The sequence below is a fragment of the Phocoena sinus genome, chromosome 2 (assembly GCF_008692025.1).
Source record: "Phocoena sinus isolate mPhoSin1 chromosome 2, mPhoSin1.pri, whole genome shotgun sequence".
NCBI lineage: Eukaryota > Metazoa > Chordata > Mammalia > Artiodactyla > Phocoenidae > Phocoena > Phocoena sinus.
Window position 1 is genome coordinate 26,051,049 of NC_045764.1, and position 18,337 is coordinate 26,069,385.

Consider the following 18,337-nt stretch of genomic DNA (forward strand, 5'->3'; position numbering starts at 1 on the left):
CATGTTTCCCCCTTTCTATCTTTCTTTCTTTCTTTTTCTTTCTTTCTTTCTTTCTTTCTTTTTCTTTTTCTTTCTTTCTTTCTTTCTTTCTTTCTTTCTTTCCTTCTTTCCTTCCTTCCTTCCTTCCTTCTTTCCTTCCTTCCTTTCTCTCTCGTATGCCGTGTGTGTGTGTGTGTGTGTGTGTGTGTGTCTCTGTGTGTGTGTTTACAATTGGGCACCTGAAACAACAAGCAAATACCCACTCATTGCAGATTTGTCCCATGCCATGACTGTCCTTCACTAATTAGCTTGGCATGCTCCTAGTCTTGGGATCAGCCCAACAGGAAAGCTAAAGGGCTACTCAGTTCTTTTCTGACTCTGCATCTTGCCTGGTATCTGTGTGGCTTTTTGATTCTCCTGAATACATGAATGCCTTACTGTCCCCCAAATCCACACCCCAGTTCTACTCAGAGTTTTATGTGGTCCATGCTATGTCTCCTCCCTTAATCCCTTTTCCCTGGCATCTGTGCATATATAATCCCCCTGCAGCTGTAATGAGCCATTCCAGCTGCCCTTCAGTTTAAGCTTAGGGTTAGGTGAAACAGACACCAGTCTTTAGACAGCCCCCAAATAGGTTGTGACATTGCAAATAAGGTTTTCTGTGATCATTCTGGTCTGAGGGATGTGACTGGGAGCTGAGCTGCTGTTCTTTACAGATCAAGACTGCAACGTACCAGGCAGGAGGAGGGTACAGGTGAGTATAAACACCATGAAATGTCCTACCACTCTGTTCTGGATTTTTCCTAATTGGGTGTTCACTATGTTGCTCTAGGTTTTTGTTTGACTGTTTTCCAGAACGCCTATGAGGTTTTATAGCAAGATTCTGTTTTTTTCCTTATGTTTCCATGAGAGAGTTCAGCACTTCCTGCCTCACCATTTAGCTGACATTAATCTACATGTTAAATTTTAATTGGCTTCACAACATTCCCTTGTATCAATGTTTCACGATTTCCCTAACTCCTCCCAATTTTATTATAATTTAACTTGTTTACAGATTTTTCTTTTATGAATAATGTTGAGCAAGATAATAAATTATATAAAGTATCATTTACATCATGACAATTTTCAGAAGTTCTCTAACTAGGTAAAAGGTATGAACAAAGATTCTGCTTGCATACAGCACACAGTAAAAACTATTAATAATTAACCTCCCACGAGCACTTTGCTAGAATGTCTGATTTTGGTATCATTTTCAGGATTTCACCCCCATCTGTAAGCAAAATAATTTTGCTGGTGGGAAGTGTCAAAAGGCAAATTTATTTTCATTTGATGTTTTCATTCTTTATTAAGTGCTGACATTTTGAAAAATGCTTATTAGTCACTCCTTTAAGTTGTGTGATTGTGTGTGTGTGTGTGTGTGTGTGTGTGTGCTGTAATATAGTTAATTGTCTCAACTGATATTTGGTCAAGATTGGGCTTCATAATTAGAAAAACCAAAAAGATTGGTATGTGGGGGCTTCTAGTCTTAACATATGGTCAATAATTGTTCAGCAAATCCCATGCAATAATTTACAGTAATGTAAGTGGATCCAGAATTGTAAATTTACTTATTAAAAATATGAGGTAAAATATTTCCAAGCAATTAGTGATTTATTAGTCATTATACAATACTTAATATTATTCTGATAAAAAACCCAAACAAGTTAATTGCCTTCAAATATTCCTTACTCCATGGCTACTGATTTAATCACGCTCCTCCTGCAGTGTTTCTGCTAACATTGGTCAGTACAGTTGGGGTGTTACCTTCCTGTTATTCACAGCCTGTGAGGGCAGAAGAAAAAAATCAGAGCCTGCTTAGTCAGAGGAGTAACAGGCAATGGACCCCAAATGCCAGTGTCTGGAACTTAATGATGGCCACTTCATTCCCATTCTGGGATTTGGAACCTATGCCCCTGAGGAGGTAATATTTGTGGGTTGGGGTTAGGGTTAGAAAAGAAAATGGATGTAACGTGAGTGGAAGTGGACTTAGATTGTCAAGTTATTGAGTTCCTGTGCGACTCTGGGTGGGTCACTTGGTTCTACTAACCAGGCTAGAACCAACCCCTGTGAAAGGGGAGGAAGCATTCAGTCTTCCCTCGGCATCAGGGTTTGAAGCTGTGGTCACCTACCGATTACTCTGGGTTTCCCTCCAGTGTCTGTCTCTTTCCCAGCTTGGCAGAAGAGGTGAAACTCAGCCATCAAGAACACTGACTGTCAGCTGCTTTGCTTTGAGGGTGATTGCAATTGTGTGGTTTCTCTGTATGTTTCTTTCATTCAAGAACTCTTTCCTCTTTCTGAAAAGAAGTATTTTAGGTAAAAGGTCCTGAAGATGAGGTGAATGAAAAATAATGGGAGAGAATTGCTTTTCTACTGTGTTGTGCCTGCTAGGTGCCAGACGAGAAACGCTCCGCCTGTGTTTTGTCTTGTTTTTCTGTTTCTGCTTGGAAAGTTATTCTAATGGAATATATAATATCACTTGAGGGGATAAGCTACAGTCTTATAGGGCAAGGTTTCAATTCTTGTTTTTTTGTAATATATTTTTTATTAAACTATAATCTTCAGTGCTTGGGTGTAAGAGGGGCAAAATGGACAATTTGCTAGACTGGAAGCCAGAAAGTTTGCTGTCCATCTTGTCTTTGGAGTACATAGTTGTATGACAAAGAACTTGTCCTTAAACTTTGAGTCTCACCTTTTTCATCTATAAAACAGAAGGAAGTATTCAGAGACACTTTGGAGATTGAAGACAGGACACGTTTACTTATTTATTTATTTTTATTTAATTAATTAATTTTTGGCTGCGTTGGGTCTTCTTTGCTTCGCGTGGGCTTTCTCTAGTTGTGGCGAGTGGTGGCTTCTCTTGCTGCAGAGCACGGGCTCTAGGTGCGCCGGCTGCAGCAGTTGTGGCATGCCGGCTTCAGTAGTTGTGGCCCACAGGCTCTAGAGTGCAGGCTCAGTAGTTGTGGTACATAGGCTTAGTTGCTCCGCGGCATGTGGGAACTGCCCGGATCAGGGCTCCAACCCGTGTCCCCTGCGTTGAGCAGGCAGATTCTTAACCACTGCGCCACGAGGGAAGCCCCAGGGCATGTTTAATTTGCAGCATAAAGTAGGATGAGGGGAGGGAAGGGTCCAGGCTATTCCTGAAGCTCGCTGGTTAATTCCTGGGTACATCTCCGAATGCCCGTACATTTAAGGAAAACCAGGACTAGACCCAACAAAGGACAGTTAAACCAAGTATCTACCTCCTTGAAAAAGAAAAGATTCTGAATCACATAAAAAGAAATGGAATATTATTCAGCCTTATAAAAGAAGTTATCCCGCCATTTGCAACAACATGGATGAACCCAGAGAACATTAAGCTAAGTGAGATAAGCCAGACATAGAAAGACAAACACTGCATGATCTCTTTATGGGTAGAATCTTAAAAAATCAAATTCATAGAAGCATAGAGGCATGGTGACCAGAAGCTGGGGCCGTGGCTGGGAAAAATATAAAGATATTGGTCAAAGGGTACAAACCTTCAGTTATAAGATGAATAAGTTCTTGAGACCTAATGTACAACATGGTGACTATAGTTAATAATGGGTTATATTCTTGAGATTTGCTAAGAGAGTAGATCTTAAGTATTCTCACCACACCCAAACGTTAGCTATGTGAGGTGATGGATCTGTTATCTAGCTTGATTTTGCTAAATCATTTCACAATAGATACTTACATGAAAACATCACTTTGTACAACTTGAATAGATACGGTTTTTATTTGGTGTGTTCTGTGTGGCTACACTGGTAGACAGAGGACTCTCAGAAGCATTCATCTTGTTTCTTGATGCTTTGTACCATGAACATTATACCTTTGTTTACTTTGCTTAAAATATCTCATTGTATAAATCATATCCATGACTACAACTTTATGCTCAGTCTTATGAGTTCCTCCAGAAACTCACTGAAACTGGAGGTGGTCTTGGGGACCTCTAATGTCAGTGATGAACCAGCGATTGCCTGGGATTGAAGGACTTCCTGGATGTCCAACTTTAATTACTTACCAGGAACATTGAGAGAAACTGTTATGCGTTCATCACCACACATGCAGAACTAACCAACGGCATGAAGAAAAGTTGATTTTTGGGAAGATCAAAGCTTGTGTCTTAGCAATCTCTTAATCCTGTGGATATCCAACTACTACCTCTGTTGCTTACGTAGGTTCCTAAGAGTGAAGCTCTGGAGGTCACCAAATTTGCTATTGATGTTGGGTTCCGCCATATTGACTGTGCTCATTTGTACCAAAATGAAGAGCAGGTTGGACAGGCCATTCGCAGCAAGATTGCAGATGGCACTGTGAAGAGAGAAGACATATTCTACACTTCAAAGGTGCTGTGTGTGTTGTGTGAGTGTGCATATGTGTGCAACGTGATTGTGCACAGGTGACAATTATATAATAGGACCAGTAGTTGTTTGGTGAACTGTGCTTATTGGTATAACTTTTTTCACACATACTTGTATATTAAATCTGGTATCCAAAAAGAAAATGAGAGTGATGATGGCATTCTCATCATTGCTGTGTTCAAATTTTAATTTTAAAGTCAAGTCACTTTACTTCTCTGAGCCTAGACCAGAGCTGTGTTATTTCATATGGGCTAATGAATCAGACAGAACTGTGATCAGATTATAGCTTTCCTTATCATTTAGGGGACTTTCTAAAATTTCTTCAAGTTCTAAATCTCAGTTCTTACGTCCATCAGTGAGAGAGAGCAATAGGAGAGGCAGTTTGTATATTACACAAGATCTAGCAAAAGTGTCTTGAATTATGTTCTGCTCATATTAATATGTTCAAAGCACTTTTCCTACAGTTATGTAAACAAACAGATACTAATTCCTGAGAGGATTGATTCTTTGATAGAATTAGATTAAGTCTGTAAACTGCTTTTAAACTCTATCAAACATAATTCAGATAATGAGTATGGTAATTATTTGATAATACTTTTTATTTCTTGGATCATTTCTTTTTATTGTGAATGATGTACTGATGATAAAATCAATCAAATAATAAAATTTACTTGGGTTGGTTAGATCAAAAATGGAACTGAAAAAGAAACAGAGTGGTTTTCCTCTGTGGTCATCTGTTTCTAATCAGGAAAAATGTCTAATTTTTAGGTGAAAGAAGAAAAACAAAATTACCTAAGGCATTAATTTAACATAGCTCCCATTCTTTAACCTCTGCAGCTTTGGTCCACTTTCCTTCGACCAGAGTTGGTTCAACCAGCCTTGGAAAAGTCACTGAAAAATCTTCAACTGGATTATGTTGACCTCTATATTATTCATTTTCCAGCGGCTCTGAAGGTTTGCGATTTGTGTGATCATGTCTATTTTATTTCTTGTGTGAGAATATCTATCAACTTGCATGGATGGTTGAATTCAGATTTTTCTTAGTAAGATGTAGGGATGATTACACTAGAGTAGAATTCCCAAAATCATAATTTCTGATTATCTTTTTATTGGGTTTCTTTGAATCCTTAATTTTCTTTCCATGCCTCCAAGAGAAAAGAGTTCAACAATCTCACATCCTCTGCCTCAAAAACTTGAGGAAATAAAAATAGACGCGTTCAACACAGGGTCCTGGGCCTCTTGGGGATTTCATGAACACACAGTTTGGTGCAGCAGTGGTGAGCAATGAAGCTGCCTTACACTTGAACGTGATAAGTTTATCTCCTCTTTCACCCTTTCAAATTGACTGGAGTTGGTGGTACTCTCTCTGGGTGGGTCTAAACCTAGCAGCCTTTATAGGGACTTGGGAGACCTTGCCTACACCATTGGCTGTCTTCACAATGAGTTTTGTAGACTGCACTTAGCCATTAAGAACTGCATTATGTAGAACTCTTGATCTGAAGTTACAGGAATCTGCTCAAACTACCCTATGCAAAAGAGTTTATTGGACTATGTAGATGGGAAGTCCCAGCCATGGATAGATTTAAGGATTTGCAGTACTCTTCAGAAATGTCTCCTTTTCTGCTGTCCCTTAACTTTGTAGTACTCTTGGTTTGCTTTATTTTTACCTCAACATTTTCCTTCGGTGGCAAATTAACCTTGATCAGTTCAAGGCTCATGGTCATTAACATTTGAGAGCACGTCTGGATCTTCCACATTCCATATTAACCTAAAAAGAGCCTTGCTGATTCATGTGCCTGCCCTAGGGCTATCAGATGTTCAGAGGGAAAAGGAAATCGGATTGTCAGGCTTAAGTCAAGATTGCACTTTTTTTCTGGAAATAAAGCCATGTAACTTATTGCCATTCTTTACATAAGTCACTCTGAGTCCTCTTTGGGACCTAGGAAAATTCTATTTATTAAAACATATAGTAAGTGTAAGAGATCTGGAATGTTGCTACACCTACCACCTCATGGATGTTTAGTGTCCTGGTCCTAGATGTGCCTGGCAGCCTTGTTAAGTGTGGGGAAATTATTTAGTGACATCTTTAAAATGACTGCTTCTATTCTATTCCAGCCAGGGGAGGAACTTTTTCCCAAAGATGAAAATGGAAAAATGATATTTGACACAGTGGATCTCTGTCGCACGTGGGAGGTGAGTCTGTGGAGGAGAGAGCCCAGGGGAGGAAGCCAGGAGAGGGGGAACCCCCTTCATTTCTTCCACCTGTGAGAATGGGTTGTGGACCATCAGATTCAGCAGTTCATGAACTTTAAAGGGCTGTTATGCTGGGGTGGTGTGGACGAAATCATTGCTGAAATGTTCACAGAGAGGAATGGAGAAGAATTTGGGACAACGAAGGTAAGCATCTCTTTCCTTCAGTGTGATATATCTTCTTCTGGGATTTTCTAAGGAAGAGACAGTAATTCTTATTTTATTTTATTTTTATAAATTTATTTATTTATTTATGGCTGCGTTTGGTCTTCACTGTGGTGTGCAGGCTTCTCATTGTGGTGGCTTCTCTTGTTGTGGAGCATGGGCTGTAGGCATGTGGGCTTCAGTAGTTGTGGCTCGCAGGCTCTGTGCCTCTCGCAGTAGAGCGCAGGCTCAGTAGTTGTGGCGCACGGGCTTAGTTGCTCTGCGGCATGTGGGATCTTCCTGGACCAGGGCTTAAACCCGTGTCCCCTGCATTGGCAGGTGGATTCTTAACCACTGCGCCACCAGGGAAGCCCCGTAATTCTTATTCTTGTGTCACAACCTTCTTCCCCTTTTTTCTTCTTGATAATCCATGCTAATTCTTGACAGGTGACCCTGTTAGCATTTTTTCAGCATTTATTCTTGCTCTATAGCCCATTTCAAATCATGTTCACCACCCCGTTCCCCCCCAGGTCCTGGAGAAGTGTAAGGACGCAGGACTGGCCAAGTCCATTGGGGTGTCCAACTTTAACCGCAAACAGCTGGAGAAGATCCTGAACAAGCCGGGGCTCAAGTACAAGCCTGTCTGCAACCAGGTGAGCAGCCTCCGTCTCCTCTCCTTTCTGCTCTTCATAACCTCCTTCCTGTAGTAGAGCCAGATGTCTATTTGTCTTCCCCTCCTATTCATCCTACCTTTGTGGGACAGAAGATTCTAGAGAGCAGAGCCTCTGTCTGGAAGGGCATGAATAGAACCCAGAATGGTATCTCTGTGTGATAAAGTCTTGGTGGAAAAGATGGGGAGGGCTTCCTGCTAAATTGTGGGTAGGAATTTAGGGAAGGTAAAGGAGATAAAGGAGGGTTAGAATAGTTACCCAGACCTTAGAGGAAGGTGGCATTTCCCTGAGCTGTAAAGGATGACCAGAAATTGGATGGTGAAAGTGCCTTGGAGGGAACTGTGTACAGGTAGGAAGGCCATGAAAACACAGAATGAAAAGCAAATAAAGAGCGAAAATGAGATCTCATTGAGGTTTTAAGAGTTTGTGTGGGGTTCAGGTGCCTGAGTCCTTAGCGTTAGTGTCTCTGCTTTTAGAGATCTTCAACAGGAAGCATAGTACAGAAAAACTTGCTGGAGACTATGAAATTCATCCAGGTTAGAGGGTGAAGTTAACGTCTTATGGTGATACTAACAGTAGATGAAATAGTCACTCAGGAATTAGAGCAGACCTTGTGATTTACTCGGTCTTGGTGTGGTTCTCCCATTGATTTCCACCGTAAAATTAAATGTTTAAACACATTTTTTCTCTGTTTGATCTTTTGCTCGTATATTTTTTGTTGTATTTTTACTTTTTTATGGTGAGAAAACTTAATAAGAGATTCGTCCTCTTAAATTTTAAGTATACAATACTATACAATACAATGTAATACAATATTGTTAACTGCAGGGACAACGCCGTACAGCATATCTCTAGAATTTATTCATCTTGAGTAATAGACTTCACACCCATGTTTAGAAACTTCCGATTTCTCCTTGATCCCAGACCCTGACAACCATCACTCTACTCTTTAATTCTATGAGTTTGACCAGTTTAGATATTAATATTTGTTTTTCTGTGACTGTTGTATTTCATATAATGTAATGTCCACAAGTACAACCTGAAGTCAAGGAGTAAGAGTCTTCTACAGAAAAAGTAGCTTGTAAAATTCAAGATTTATATATATCTATATACAGCATCAACATTTTCAATTATAAAAGTTTAAAAATTAATGTGATTTTAGCATTAATTTTGCCTCCAAGTTTTCATTGTGAAAATTTTCAGATACTAGCAAAGTTAAGGGTATGATAGAGAATATCCATGTAATATTTTGTTGACTTGAATCTCATTGTAATTCACATATCACTTTGAGACATGTCTCTCAAGCTCTTTTAACCTAGCATGGTGGTCACTCAATCATTTTTCTTAACCATGATATCCAGACAGGTTTTTGACAAATATAATAGATTTATCAGACTATCATCTTGTGATGTTAATTTGTTTCTCTATTCTCAATTCCTGTAAATGAGTAGATAGATCTGAACTCCTTACTACCTTAAGGTTAAACAATTTGACAGGAACACGTCCTTTGCATGTTGTGCCCTTCAAATGCACCCCAGTAGGAAGCACGTGATGACAGCTTGTCCCATTGTGAATGATGGCACTTTTGTTCTCCTGGTAAAGCTAGTGTTAGCTAGATTTTTTGTTTGGAAATGTGTATTCTCCCTGTTGAAATTACCTAGTTATCTGGGGAAGTTAGATTCTCCCCAAATTTTCACATAATGGTTGAGAATCCATCAATGACTTTCACCTGAATTAGTTATTTCATTGGGATGTTTTTCAATATTTTCAACTTAAATACTCTTTTTGATCTTCTTACCTGACATTTTATTGCAAAAGTAAAATTCTGTCATTAAGTCAGCATAAAATACCTTATTCCTATAAGACAGGGTAAAAACTTAACTCCTTCCCCTTAATTCTCAGTTTCTGAGAAAGGATTTATTGTAATAATCACCATCAGTGGAGGCAAATATTTTTGTTCTTTCTCTCTTTCATCACTTGGGACTCAGGGATTTTTATTTACTCTCAGTGTTACATTTGCTTTTATTCATTATTCCTTTTGATGCTCAAATCTACCCAAATGTCTCCAGTGGGATCCCCATCAAACTGGTTCTTTTAGTGCTTCAGACATTTCTTCATGAGTCTTGGAGCAAATTCTTTGCAAAATTTGATGTCCAAGACTCAAACAGGTGTTTTTCTGTCTCAGATCTGGAATTAGGCGTGTCTCTTGGTAGTGTGTTTAGTAATTGAGATCTGGTCCCTAGAGTTACTTGTTCTCAGGAATGTCATTATTTTTTACCTTTTCAGGGACAGAGATATAAAATGTATTTTTTTTTAAAAGTCATTATTTGATGTTGATACTTCCAGTTTAAATTTAATGTTACACAGTTTTTTTCTTTAGATTTTTTTAACTTCTAACATTTCTCTGTCATGTTTACATTACCATTTCATATAATCTGAAACTCTTCTATGTTGGCCTTCTACAGGTGGAATGTCATCCTTATCTCAATCAGAGCAAACTGTTGGACTTCTGCAAGTCAAACGATATTGTTCTTGTTGCCTATGGTGCTCTGGGATCCCAACGATTAAAAGACTGGTAATGAACCCTAATGAAGACAATGGAGAGTTTACCTAAAATTCAGTTTTTGATGAAATATTTTTAGTCATACCGTACTCAATGCTCTGGAGATAACTCTCAACTTGCTTGGGGGAGAAAGGGGAGGGATGGAAGGAATCCTTCTCTTTTGTCTTCCCATCACCCAGCCAATTTTCTTATATCATATGTGTCCTGTTGTAGATTGATCAATAACACATGTCTGTATTAAAATCTATATATAATCCCCCAGCTGAGACCTAAGACATAAGCTTAAGTCATGATTTACTTATTTATTACCTAAGGAACACATTACTAGTAATAGACTCTCCAGGCTTCACTTACCTTATGTATAAATCAGGATAATAACATATAACTCCCAGGTCTATCATGATCCCAAAAATTACAATTTGAACCATTTTTGTAAACATCTGTAGAAGTACTGCACACTGTGAGTAATGATGAAATGAATAGTTCTCATTTTGAGACTACTCAATTTTTATCAATACCTGAGAAAATTAAACTAAAAAGTATCCTGGTCTTTTCCTTCTCTTTCTCCTTTCATGCTCTGGTACTTACTTTGGGGCTGTGATTGGAGAATAAAAACAGCCACTGAGATGTAAAACAGAAAAAAACCATGATTGTGGAAGCATTGATCTTAACTCAATCATGCATCCAAATGACCTGGAGAGCTTTGTAAACATAGATTGCCAGGTGCCACAATTGAGTTTCTGATTCAGTTTGTCTGCAGTTAAGCCATGGAATTTGCATTTCTAACAAGGTCCCAGGTGATACTGATGCTGTTGGTCCATGAACCACATTTTGAGACGCAGTTGTCTAGAGTGGACCTACTTGGTCTTTTTGGGAAGCCTCCTAACAAACTGAATACTCAGTCTCAGATCTTCAGCATTTCTGAATTTCCTTCCAGGGTGAACCCAAGCTACCCAATTCTCTTGGAGGACCCAGTTCTTTGTGCCATTGCAAAAAAGCACAAGCAAACCCCAGCACTGATTGCCCTTCGCTACCAGATGCAACGTGGGGTTGTGGTCCTGGCCAAGAGTTACAATAAGAAGCGGATCAAAGAGAACATGCAGGTGATGAGTGGGGCTGTGGGCACAGGGGGTCTAAATAATATCCTTCATGAGGGTCATTCTTTGTCCAGCTCTCAAGACTATCTTTGGGCCAAGATGATTTATCTGTTATTTATCGTGCATGTATGACTTATGTATATTCCTAATGGTTTTCTCCTCCTACTGTGGCAACAGGAGAGGTGGCATGGCTGGATAGGGTTAAGATTGGACAGAAAATGGAGATTTTAGTTCCAGCATTACATCTGCAATTTATTCTGTCACCCTGCAAGTGATATCTTATTTTCTTTATTCTCAGTTGACGAAATTGAATTGTGATTTTCTTAGACAGTTGGGCTGCTATAACAAAATACCACAGATTGGGTGGTTTAGAAACAACTGAAATTTGTTCCTCACTGTTCTGAAAGCTGGAGGTCTGAGATCAGGGTGCCTGTGTGGTCGCGTGAGGGCCCTCTTCCAGGTCACAGGCTTCTCCTTGTATCTTAATGTAGTGGGGGGCAACGGAGCTCTCAGAGTCTCTTATATGATATATGATATTATTTAAATCTCATTCATGAAGCCTTCACCATCATGACCTAACCGCTACTCCAAGGTCCCACTTTCTAATATCATTATATTAGAAGTGAGTTTTCCAACATATGAATTTGGGGAGCACACAGATTACAGCAGTGATCTTCAACCTCCATGTCATCATGGTTTTATTTTGCCTTCCTCTGAATAGTAATGTAGTTTCATCTTCATACTTCTAATCTCCCTGAGTTTCTGCCTTTGTGAAGTTCCTGTTCAAGACTTTGTCCATTTTTATTAGGTTGTCTGTCTTTTGATTTATATGTGTGAGACGATTATTATACTGTTAACTATAGCTGTACAGCAAACTCGCCCCCATTAAGGGGTTTAATGCAGAAATCATTTACACATCTCATGATTCTGTGGTATGACAATTAGCCTTCATTCAGCTAAGCTGTTCTCTCCTTGGCTGGGCCCTCTCATGTCTTTGCAGTCAAATGCAGAGCAGCTAGGCAGTGCTGCTTTAGCAGGTGGATTTGGATGTTGTCAGAGGAGCCAGCCCTCTTCTCCATACGGTTTTTCATGTATAGTCGGCTAGACTGTGGCCACTAACCTGGTCTTCATCTCAGCACAGTGGTATGATACCAAGGCAATGAGTGGGGAAAAAAATCCTTGTCATGTCTAGGCTCAGAACTGACTTGCCACTTCTTCTGGCAAATTTCATTGTCCAGTGCAAGTTACAGGTCAGGCCAATTCAAGGGACAGGGAAATATTACCCTGAAAATTTGTTTTTGTCTTTCCATTCAAATTTAGCCCTGTAATACACCTGGAACTGATTTTCTAATATGACATGAAAATGGATATATATATATACATATACTTAAATAGAAACCTAAATGTCCATATTTTCCCACAGATTTTCATTGTCAACTCGGCCATGTATCAAGTGTCCATTAAGTACATTTCTGGCCTCTTTCTTCTAGTTAGCTATTTACTTTGCTGCACTGTCTTATTGTAGTGGAAAATAAGTCTTGCTTTGAAGAACGGTACATTTTTCTTCTTTAAGGATGTCTTGGCTGCTCTTGACTAGCTGTTCTTTTATATGAAATTTAGTATCACTTTACCAACATCTACAAAAGAAAAAATCTTTAAGTCTTTGGTTCATGTTGCATTGAAACACTAGATCACTTTAGAGAAAACTGATTTCTTTTTAAGATTGAGATTTCCATTCCATGACTATGATATGAATTTCTAATTATTTAGGTGTTCTTTAATATTTTAAATGCATTTCATAACTTTCTCTACAAAGGCATTTACATAATCTTTTTTGTTCAATTTATTCATAGAGAATGAGTAAGTTTGATATAGGCTTCTCGGATAGGTTTTCACGGCAGGGGGTTCTCCTTCCAATAGTTGCTTAAGCTCAAAGCTGTGTCATACTTAGGGGTGCTGGGAATGAAAAATCAGTGTAATGTTTGGTCAAGTATGAGTATTTTCTCCAGGTTGTCCAACTGTCCCTTTGTCTGGAAAAAGATTTTTGTTTGTTTGTTTTCTGTCACAAGTAATTCACTTAGAAAGATTTGGGATTGATGCCTTGCAAGCTGTGTGTGTGTGTGTGTGTGTGTGTGTGTGTGTGTGTGTGTGTGTGTGTGTGTGAAATGGAGCAGAAAAGGAGAGGGAGTGGGAAGGAGAGGTGGAGAACCCCGCAGAAGTGTTCCCAGGCTGGTTCACTTGGAAGCTGAGGACAGGCGAGTCTTCCCTGTACTCTCTTCTTGCCTCCATCCAGCTGGAAAGTCCTCCAGTTCCCAGGGGGAGGCCAACTCCTTGGGGAAGAGGTTAATGTGATTCTTCCCTTCCTTCCAGGTTCTGGATTTTGAATTAACTCCAGAAGACATGAAAGCAATTGATGGTCTCAACAGTAATGTACGATATTATGATTTACTCTTGTAAGTGACTTGTATATATTTCACACACATTGTTTTCTTTTTTCTTTTTTATTGGAGTATAATTGCCTCACAATGTTGCGTTAGTTTCTGCTGTACAAAGAAGTGAATCAGGTATATGTATACATATATCCCCTTACAGATGAACCTATTTGCAGGGTAGGAATAGAGAAGCAGATGGAGAGAACGGACTTGTGGACACGGGGGTTGGAGGTGGAGGGGTGGGGTGAATTGGGAGATTTCGATTGACATATATACACTACCATGTGTAAAATAGACAGCTAGTGGGAACCTGCTGTATAGCGCAGGGAGCTCAGTTCGGTACTCTGTGATGACCTAGATGGGTGAGATGGCCGGGTGGGGTGGGAGGGAGGTCCACACACATTGTTTTCTGTAGCATGTAGGTCAGCAGAGAAACTGAGCTTCCCTAACCAGGAAGGCAGGCCTGATTTCCAGTGTAGGAGTAAACCAGGGCTTCCTGTAGACCTCAGACCAGAGGTTTCTTCCAGGGCTCAGTCTCTGACCTAACAGAAATGTGAGCAGGGCCCAGGGCAGCTCATAAGTAAAATCACCAAAGTTCACATTGTGGTGAATTCACTACCTTATGCCCCTCATCTCTGTGCCTGGTGTACTTCCTCTCAGGGCTGACGTACCCATTAGATACAGAAGGCACTGTGCCTACAGCCCACTATTCTTTTAGGCACGTAGGAAAATGTTTTACCTTTATTTTTTTTTAAATCAGGGGAAAATGATTTGTATTAGTAATGACTATGTAACAGTGAATCCAGCCTGGATACATTCATTTTTATCCTAACACAATTGTAAAATATTGTGTTAATATTTGTATGGAGGAGGAGCCCACAAAGGCCAATGTGCGTCAGTGCTGTGAAGGCACAGTGGGGCATGCTTCCACCCCCTCCCCTAAATGTCTGGTGGCTTTTCTCCCTAACGTGCATTTCTTTCCCAAGACATCATCCATTTCTTCCAAATTTATCTCTTCGTTGGACCTTTTTCCCTATTATAACTCCATTTCCTCATCCTTGTAATCTCACCAAACTGAATTACAATTAGGTCATGAACTTAACTGGCCCTCCAGTGAGTGACTGCTGTGTGCTTTGCAGGATACATCCAGATAAGATCGTGTGGGAGTCTCTGGTTTCTTGACTTAAGACTTACCTCAGTGTTGCCCTTGTCCATCAGGAGTCCACCCCCTGGGGAGCCCCTACCTCTTCGACTCTGACTTAATTCACAAACATAGAATTCCGTGTTCAATGACTGCAGGAGGATATCAGGACTGAAGAGAAAGAAGACTAATTAAACAGAGAAATTTGGAAGGGAGTTTAGAGAGAAGGGAATACAAATTATTGATAAAGATATAGTTTCAAATGAAAGATGTCAAAACGCTTTCTCTTGTTTGTAAAGCTATATCATGATTCAGAGAAAGGATATTATACATGAAAAAACAGGTGCAAAGTTACTTTTCTGTACTCAAATCTTTGAAGTATTCTTCTGTGTTCTCCTTATTAGGCTGTGAATGCCTAGACTTACTCATATTTGTGGACTCAGGTCAACGGAATGGCTCCCGGCACACAGAATTGCTCAGAATGCACTCTTTAATGAATTGAATGGAAAAAGACAAACTTAGAAAGAAAAGTAAAAACATGGAAAAAAAGGAAAACAGCAGTAATACTAATTCCTTGATAACCCGTGTTTTAATACATTATAAATTAAGAAAACAGTAATCCCTTTTTATCGGTATAGTTACTTATGTGTACATGATATCTCAAGAGATTAGAAGTTTTTTAACAGAGCATCCTCTATTTTGGGGGGTGCTCCATGTTTATGTGTTGGATGGATGTATGAAAACGATCAGCAAGGTTTTTACTGTGATTATTGTCATCATCCAGGGCCAAATGTTCCACCTGGGGCTGACGTGACCTTAGCATTTCATCTATAGTTCTTAGACCTTCTTAGAAATTGTAATTCCAACCAAGGTAGATATCACTGTGGCTTTTATGTTGCATGTGAATGTGGGAACTGGATATGAAGATGCAGTTGACATATGGACCGGGAGCCTGCATATATGTATGTTGTAAATGAGTTGGTTGTAAATTTAGAGTTTTAGAGCATCCTAACTGCATCCACAGAGGAACATTCTCCTTGACAAGTGTGAGACAGAGTTAATAAAATTAATCTCCCTCCTTCTCTTTCAGCATTTCTGATCACCCTGACTATCCATATTCTGAAGAATATTGATTATGAGTGATCCGCCATGGTTGTATCAGAATTTATTGATTCTAGGAGTGTGGAGAGAATTGCTATAATCGTTGGAGCTAATTAAAATCTGTGTCTCTAGTTTAAGGCTTCTTGCATGTTTTGGTGTGTGTGAAACAATAAAGATTTCAAAGTAAGGATACTCAGGAGGGGGATCAAAAGGCAGAGTCGGAGGACCTTGAACTCACCTTCCTCCATGAAGACATCAAAACTACCATTACATATAGAGTAACTCTCACTGCAAACAACTTGAAGAGTAGCAGAATGGCTCTCTACAACCCAAGCTATCAAGAAAGAACCTCACAGAGCCTAGTATGTGGGCAGGAGAAGCAATCCATTCAGGACCCACACCCCTAGCAGGCAACCCAAAGGAGTATAAACAGGCTCAGTGATCCTCCTTAAAGAGCGAGGGGTACAAGACCCATATTAGGCACCCCAGGTCTGAGGACTGGCGCTGGGAAGACGAGCCCCCTTGGCTGGTTTGAAAACCAGTATGGCTTACCATAGGGCTGTAAGAAACCAAGACTCCGTTCTTCAAGAGCGTGTACACAGACTTGATTGCTTTCAGTCCCAACAGAGACAGCAGATTGGATTCTGCTTGACGCTCTGACCGGTCTGCCAGGACTACCTCAGTGCATGCCAAAAGCCTCCTGCTCCATCCCCTCCTGCTCTGGCACTGGTCGCTGCTAAGGCAGAGACAGCCATCACATGCACAGAGAGAAAGTGGTAGCAACTCAGAAGTGTGTCTCCAGCCCCTTGGGCCCTAGCCCTACCCCCAACAGGTCACCAGTTGCCATTGAGCCTAGAAGAAGCCTCAGCTCACACCTAACTCTGGCTCTAGTCCCTCTGACTCCAGCCCTATCTCCCAACAAAACAGCAGCTGCCAGCTCACCTAGGGAGAAGACATGGGCTGTGCTCACTTTAGGTCCAGCTCTCCCACCAGTGCCACTGGTCACAGGCAGACCACATAGAGATGCTCCCACACAAGGACACACGTTTAGACTCTGGAATAGGTAACTGTTTGCCTAATCTCATAGAGACAAACAGAAAAGACCAAACAAATTAGAAGAAAAACACACATGTTCCAAATGAAATAACAAGATAAAACCTCAGGGAAAAAAACCCTATCGAAAGTGAGATAAATAATTTACCTGATAGAAAACTCAAAGCAATAGTAATAAAAATGCTCCCTGAATGTGGGAGGATAGTAGAGGAACACAATGAGAACCTCAAAGAACTAGAAAATATTAAAAAGATCCAATCAGAGCTGAAGGATACAGTAACTGAAATACAAAATACACCAGAAAGAATTAACAACAGGTTAGGTGACACAGAGAATGCTTTCACAACCTGGAAGACAGAATAGTGGAAATCACTCAATCAGAGCAGCAATAAAGAATAAATTATTTTTCATAAGAACAGTTTAAGGGACCTCTAGGGTAGCATCAAGTGCACTAACATTTGCATTATAGGGGTCCTAGAAGGAGAAGAAAAGAGAGAAAGAGGCAGAAAATATATTGGATGAAATTATGGCAGAAAAGTTCCCAAATCTGAGAAGGCAAAAGATATCCAGGTGCAGGAATCACAGAGAGTCTCAAACAAGATGAAACCAAAGAGGCCCACACCCAGACATATCATAATTAAAATGGCAAAAGTTAAAAATAGAGAATTCTAAAGGCAGCAAGAGAAAAACGATGAGTCACATACCAGGAAAACCACATCAGGCTATCAGCTGATTTCTCAGTAGAAATATTGCAGGCCAGAAGGGAGTGGCATGATATATTTAAAGTGCTGAAAGGAAAAAAAAAAAAAACATATGATCAAGGACACTCTACTCAGCAAAATTATCATTCAGAATTGAAGGAGAGCTAAAGAGTTTCCCAGACAAGCAAAAACTGAGTTTATCACCACTAAACTGACCCTACAAGAAATATTAGTGTCTCCCTTAAGTGAAAAAGAAAAGGCTATAACAAGAAATAAGAAAATATAAAAAGGGAAAAATCCCACTCGTAAAGCCAAATGCATAGTAAAGGTGGTGCATCATCCACTTCAATAAACTAGTACAAATGTAAAAGACTAAATTAAATAGTTAAGGGACAGACATGAAGATGTAAAATATGACATCAAAAACACAAAATGTCAGGATGGAGGGGTAAAATGTAGATCTTTTAGAATGTGTTAGAGCTTAAACGATATCAGTATAAAGCAAGTAGATATAGGTTGACATATATAAACTTCATGGTAATAATACATCCAAAACCTAGAGTAGAGGGCTTCCCTGGTGGCGCAGTGGTTGAGAGTCCGCCTGCCGATGCAGGGGACACGGGTTCGTGCCCCGGTCTGGGAGGATCCCACATGCTGTGGAGCGGCTGGGCCCGTGAGCCATGGCCACTGAGCCTGCGCATCCGGAGCCTGCGCTCCGCAACGGGAGAGGCCACAACAGTGAGAGGCCCGCGTACTGCAAAAAAAAATCCAAAACAACAACAAAATA

At 40.0% G+C, this 18,337-nt stretch overlaps 1 protein-coding gene across 1 annotated transcript; it reads left to right on the forward strand.

Moving 5' to 3' along the window:
* The first annotated feature begins 1,730 nt into the window (after nt 1-1,730).
* LOC116748968 (dihydrodiol dehydrogenase 3) lies at nt 1,731-15,927 on the forward strand. The gene is made up of 9 exons (XM_032622730.1): nt 1,731-1,939; nt 4,215-4,382; nt 5,235-5,351; nt 6,513-6,590; nt 7,322-7,444; nt 9,928-10,037; nt 10,963-11,128; nt 13,493-13,575; nt 15,786-15,927. Exons 1-9 carry the CDS (start codon nt 1,856-1,858, stop codon nt 15,826-15,828), a joined length of 972 nt encoding a protein of 323 aa, XP_032478621.1. The 5' UTR covers nt 1,731-1,855; the 3' UTR covers nt 15,829-15,927.
* Nucleotides 15,928-18,337: the final 2,410 nt, after the last annotated feature.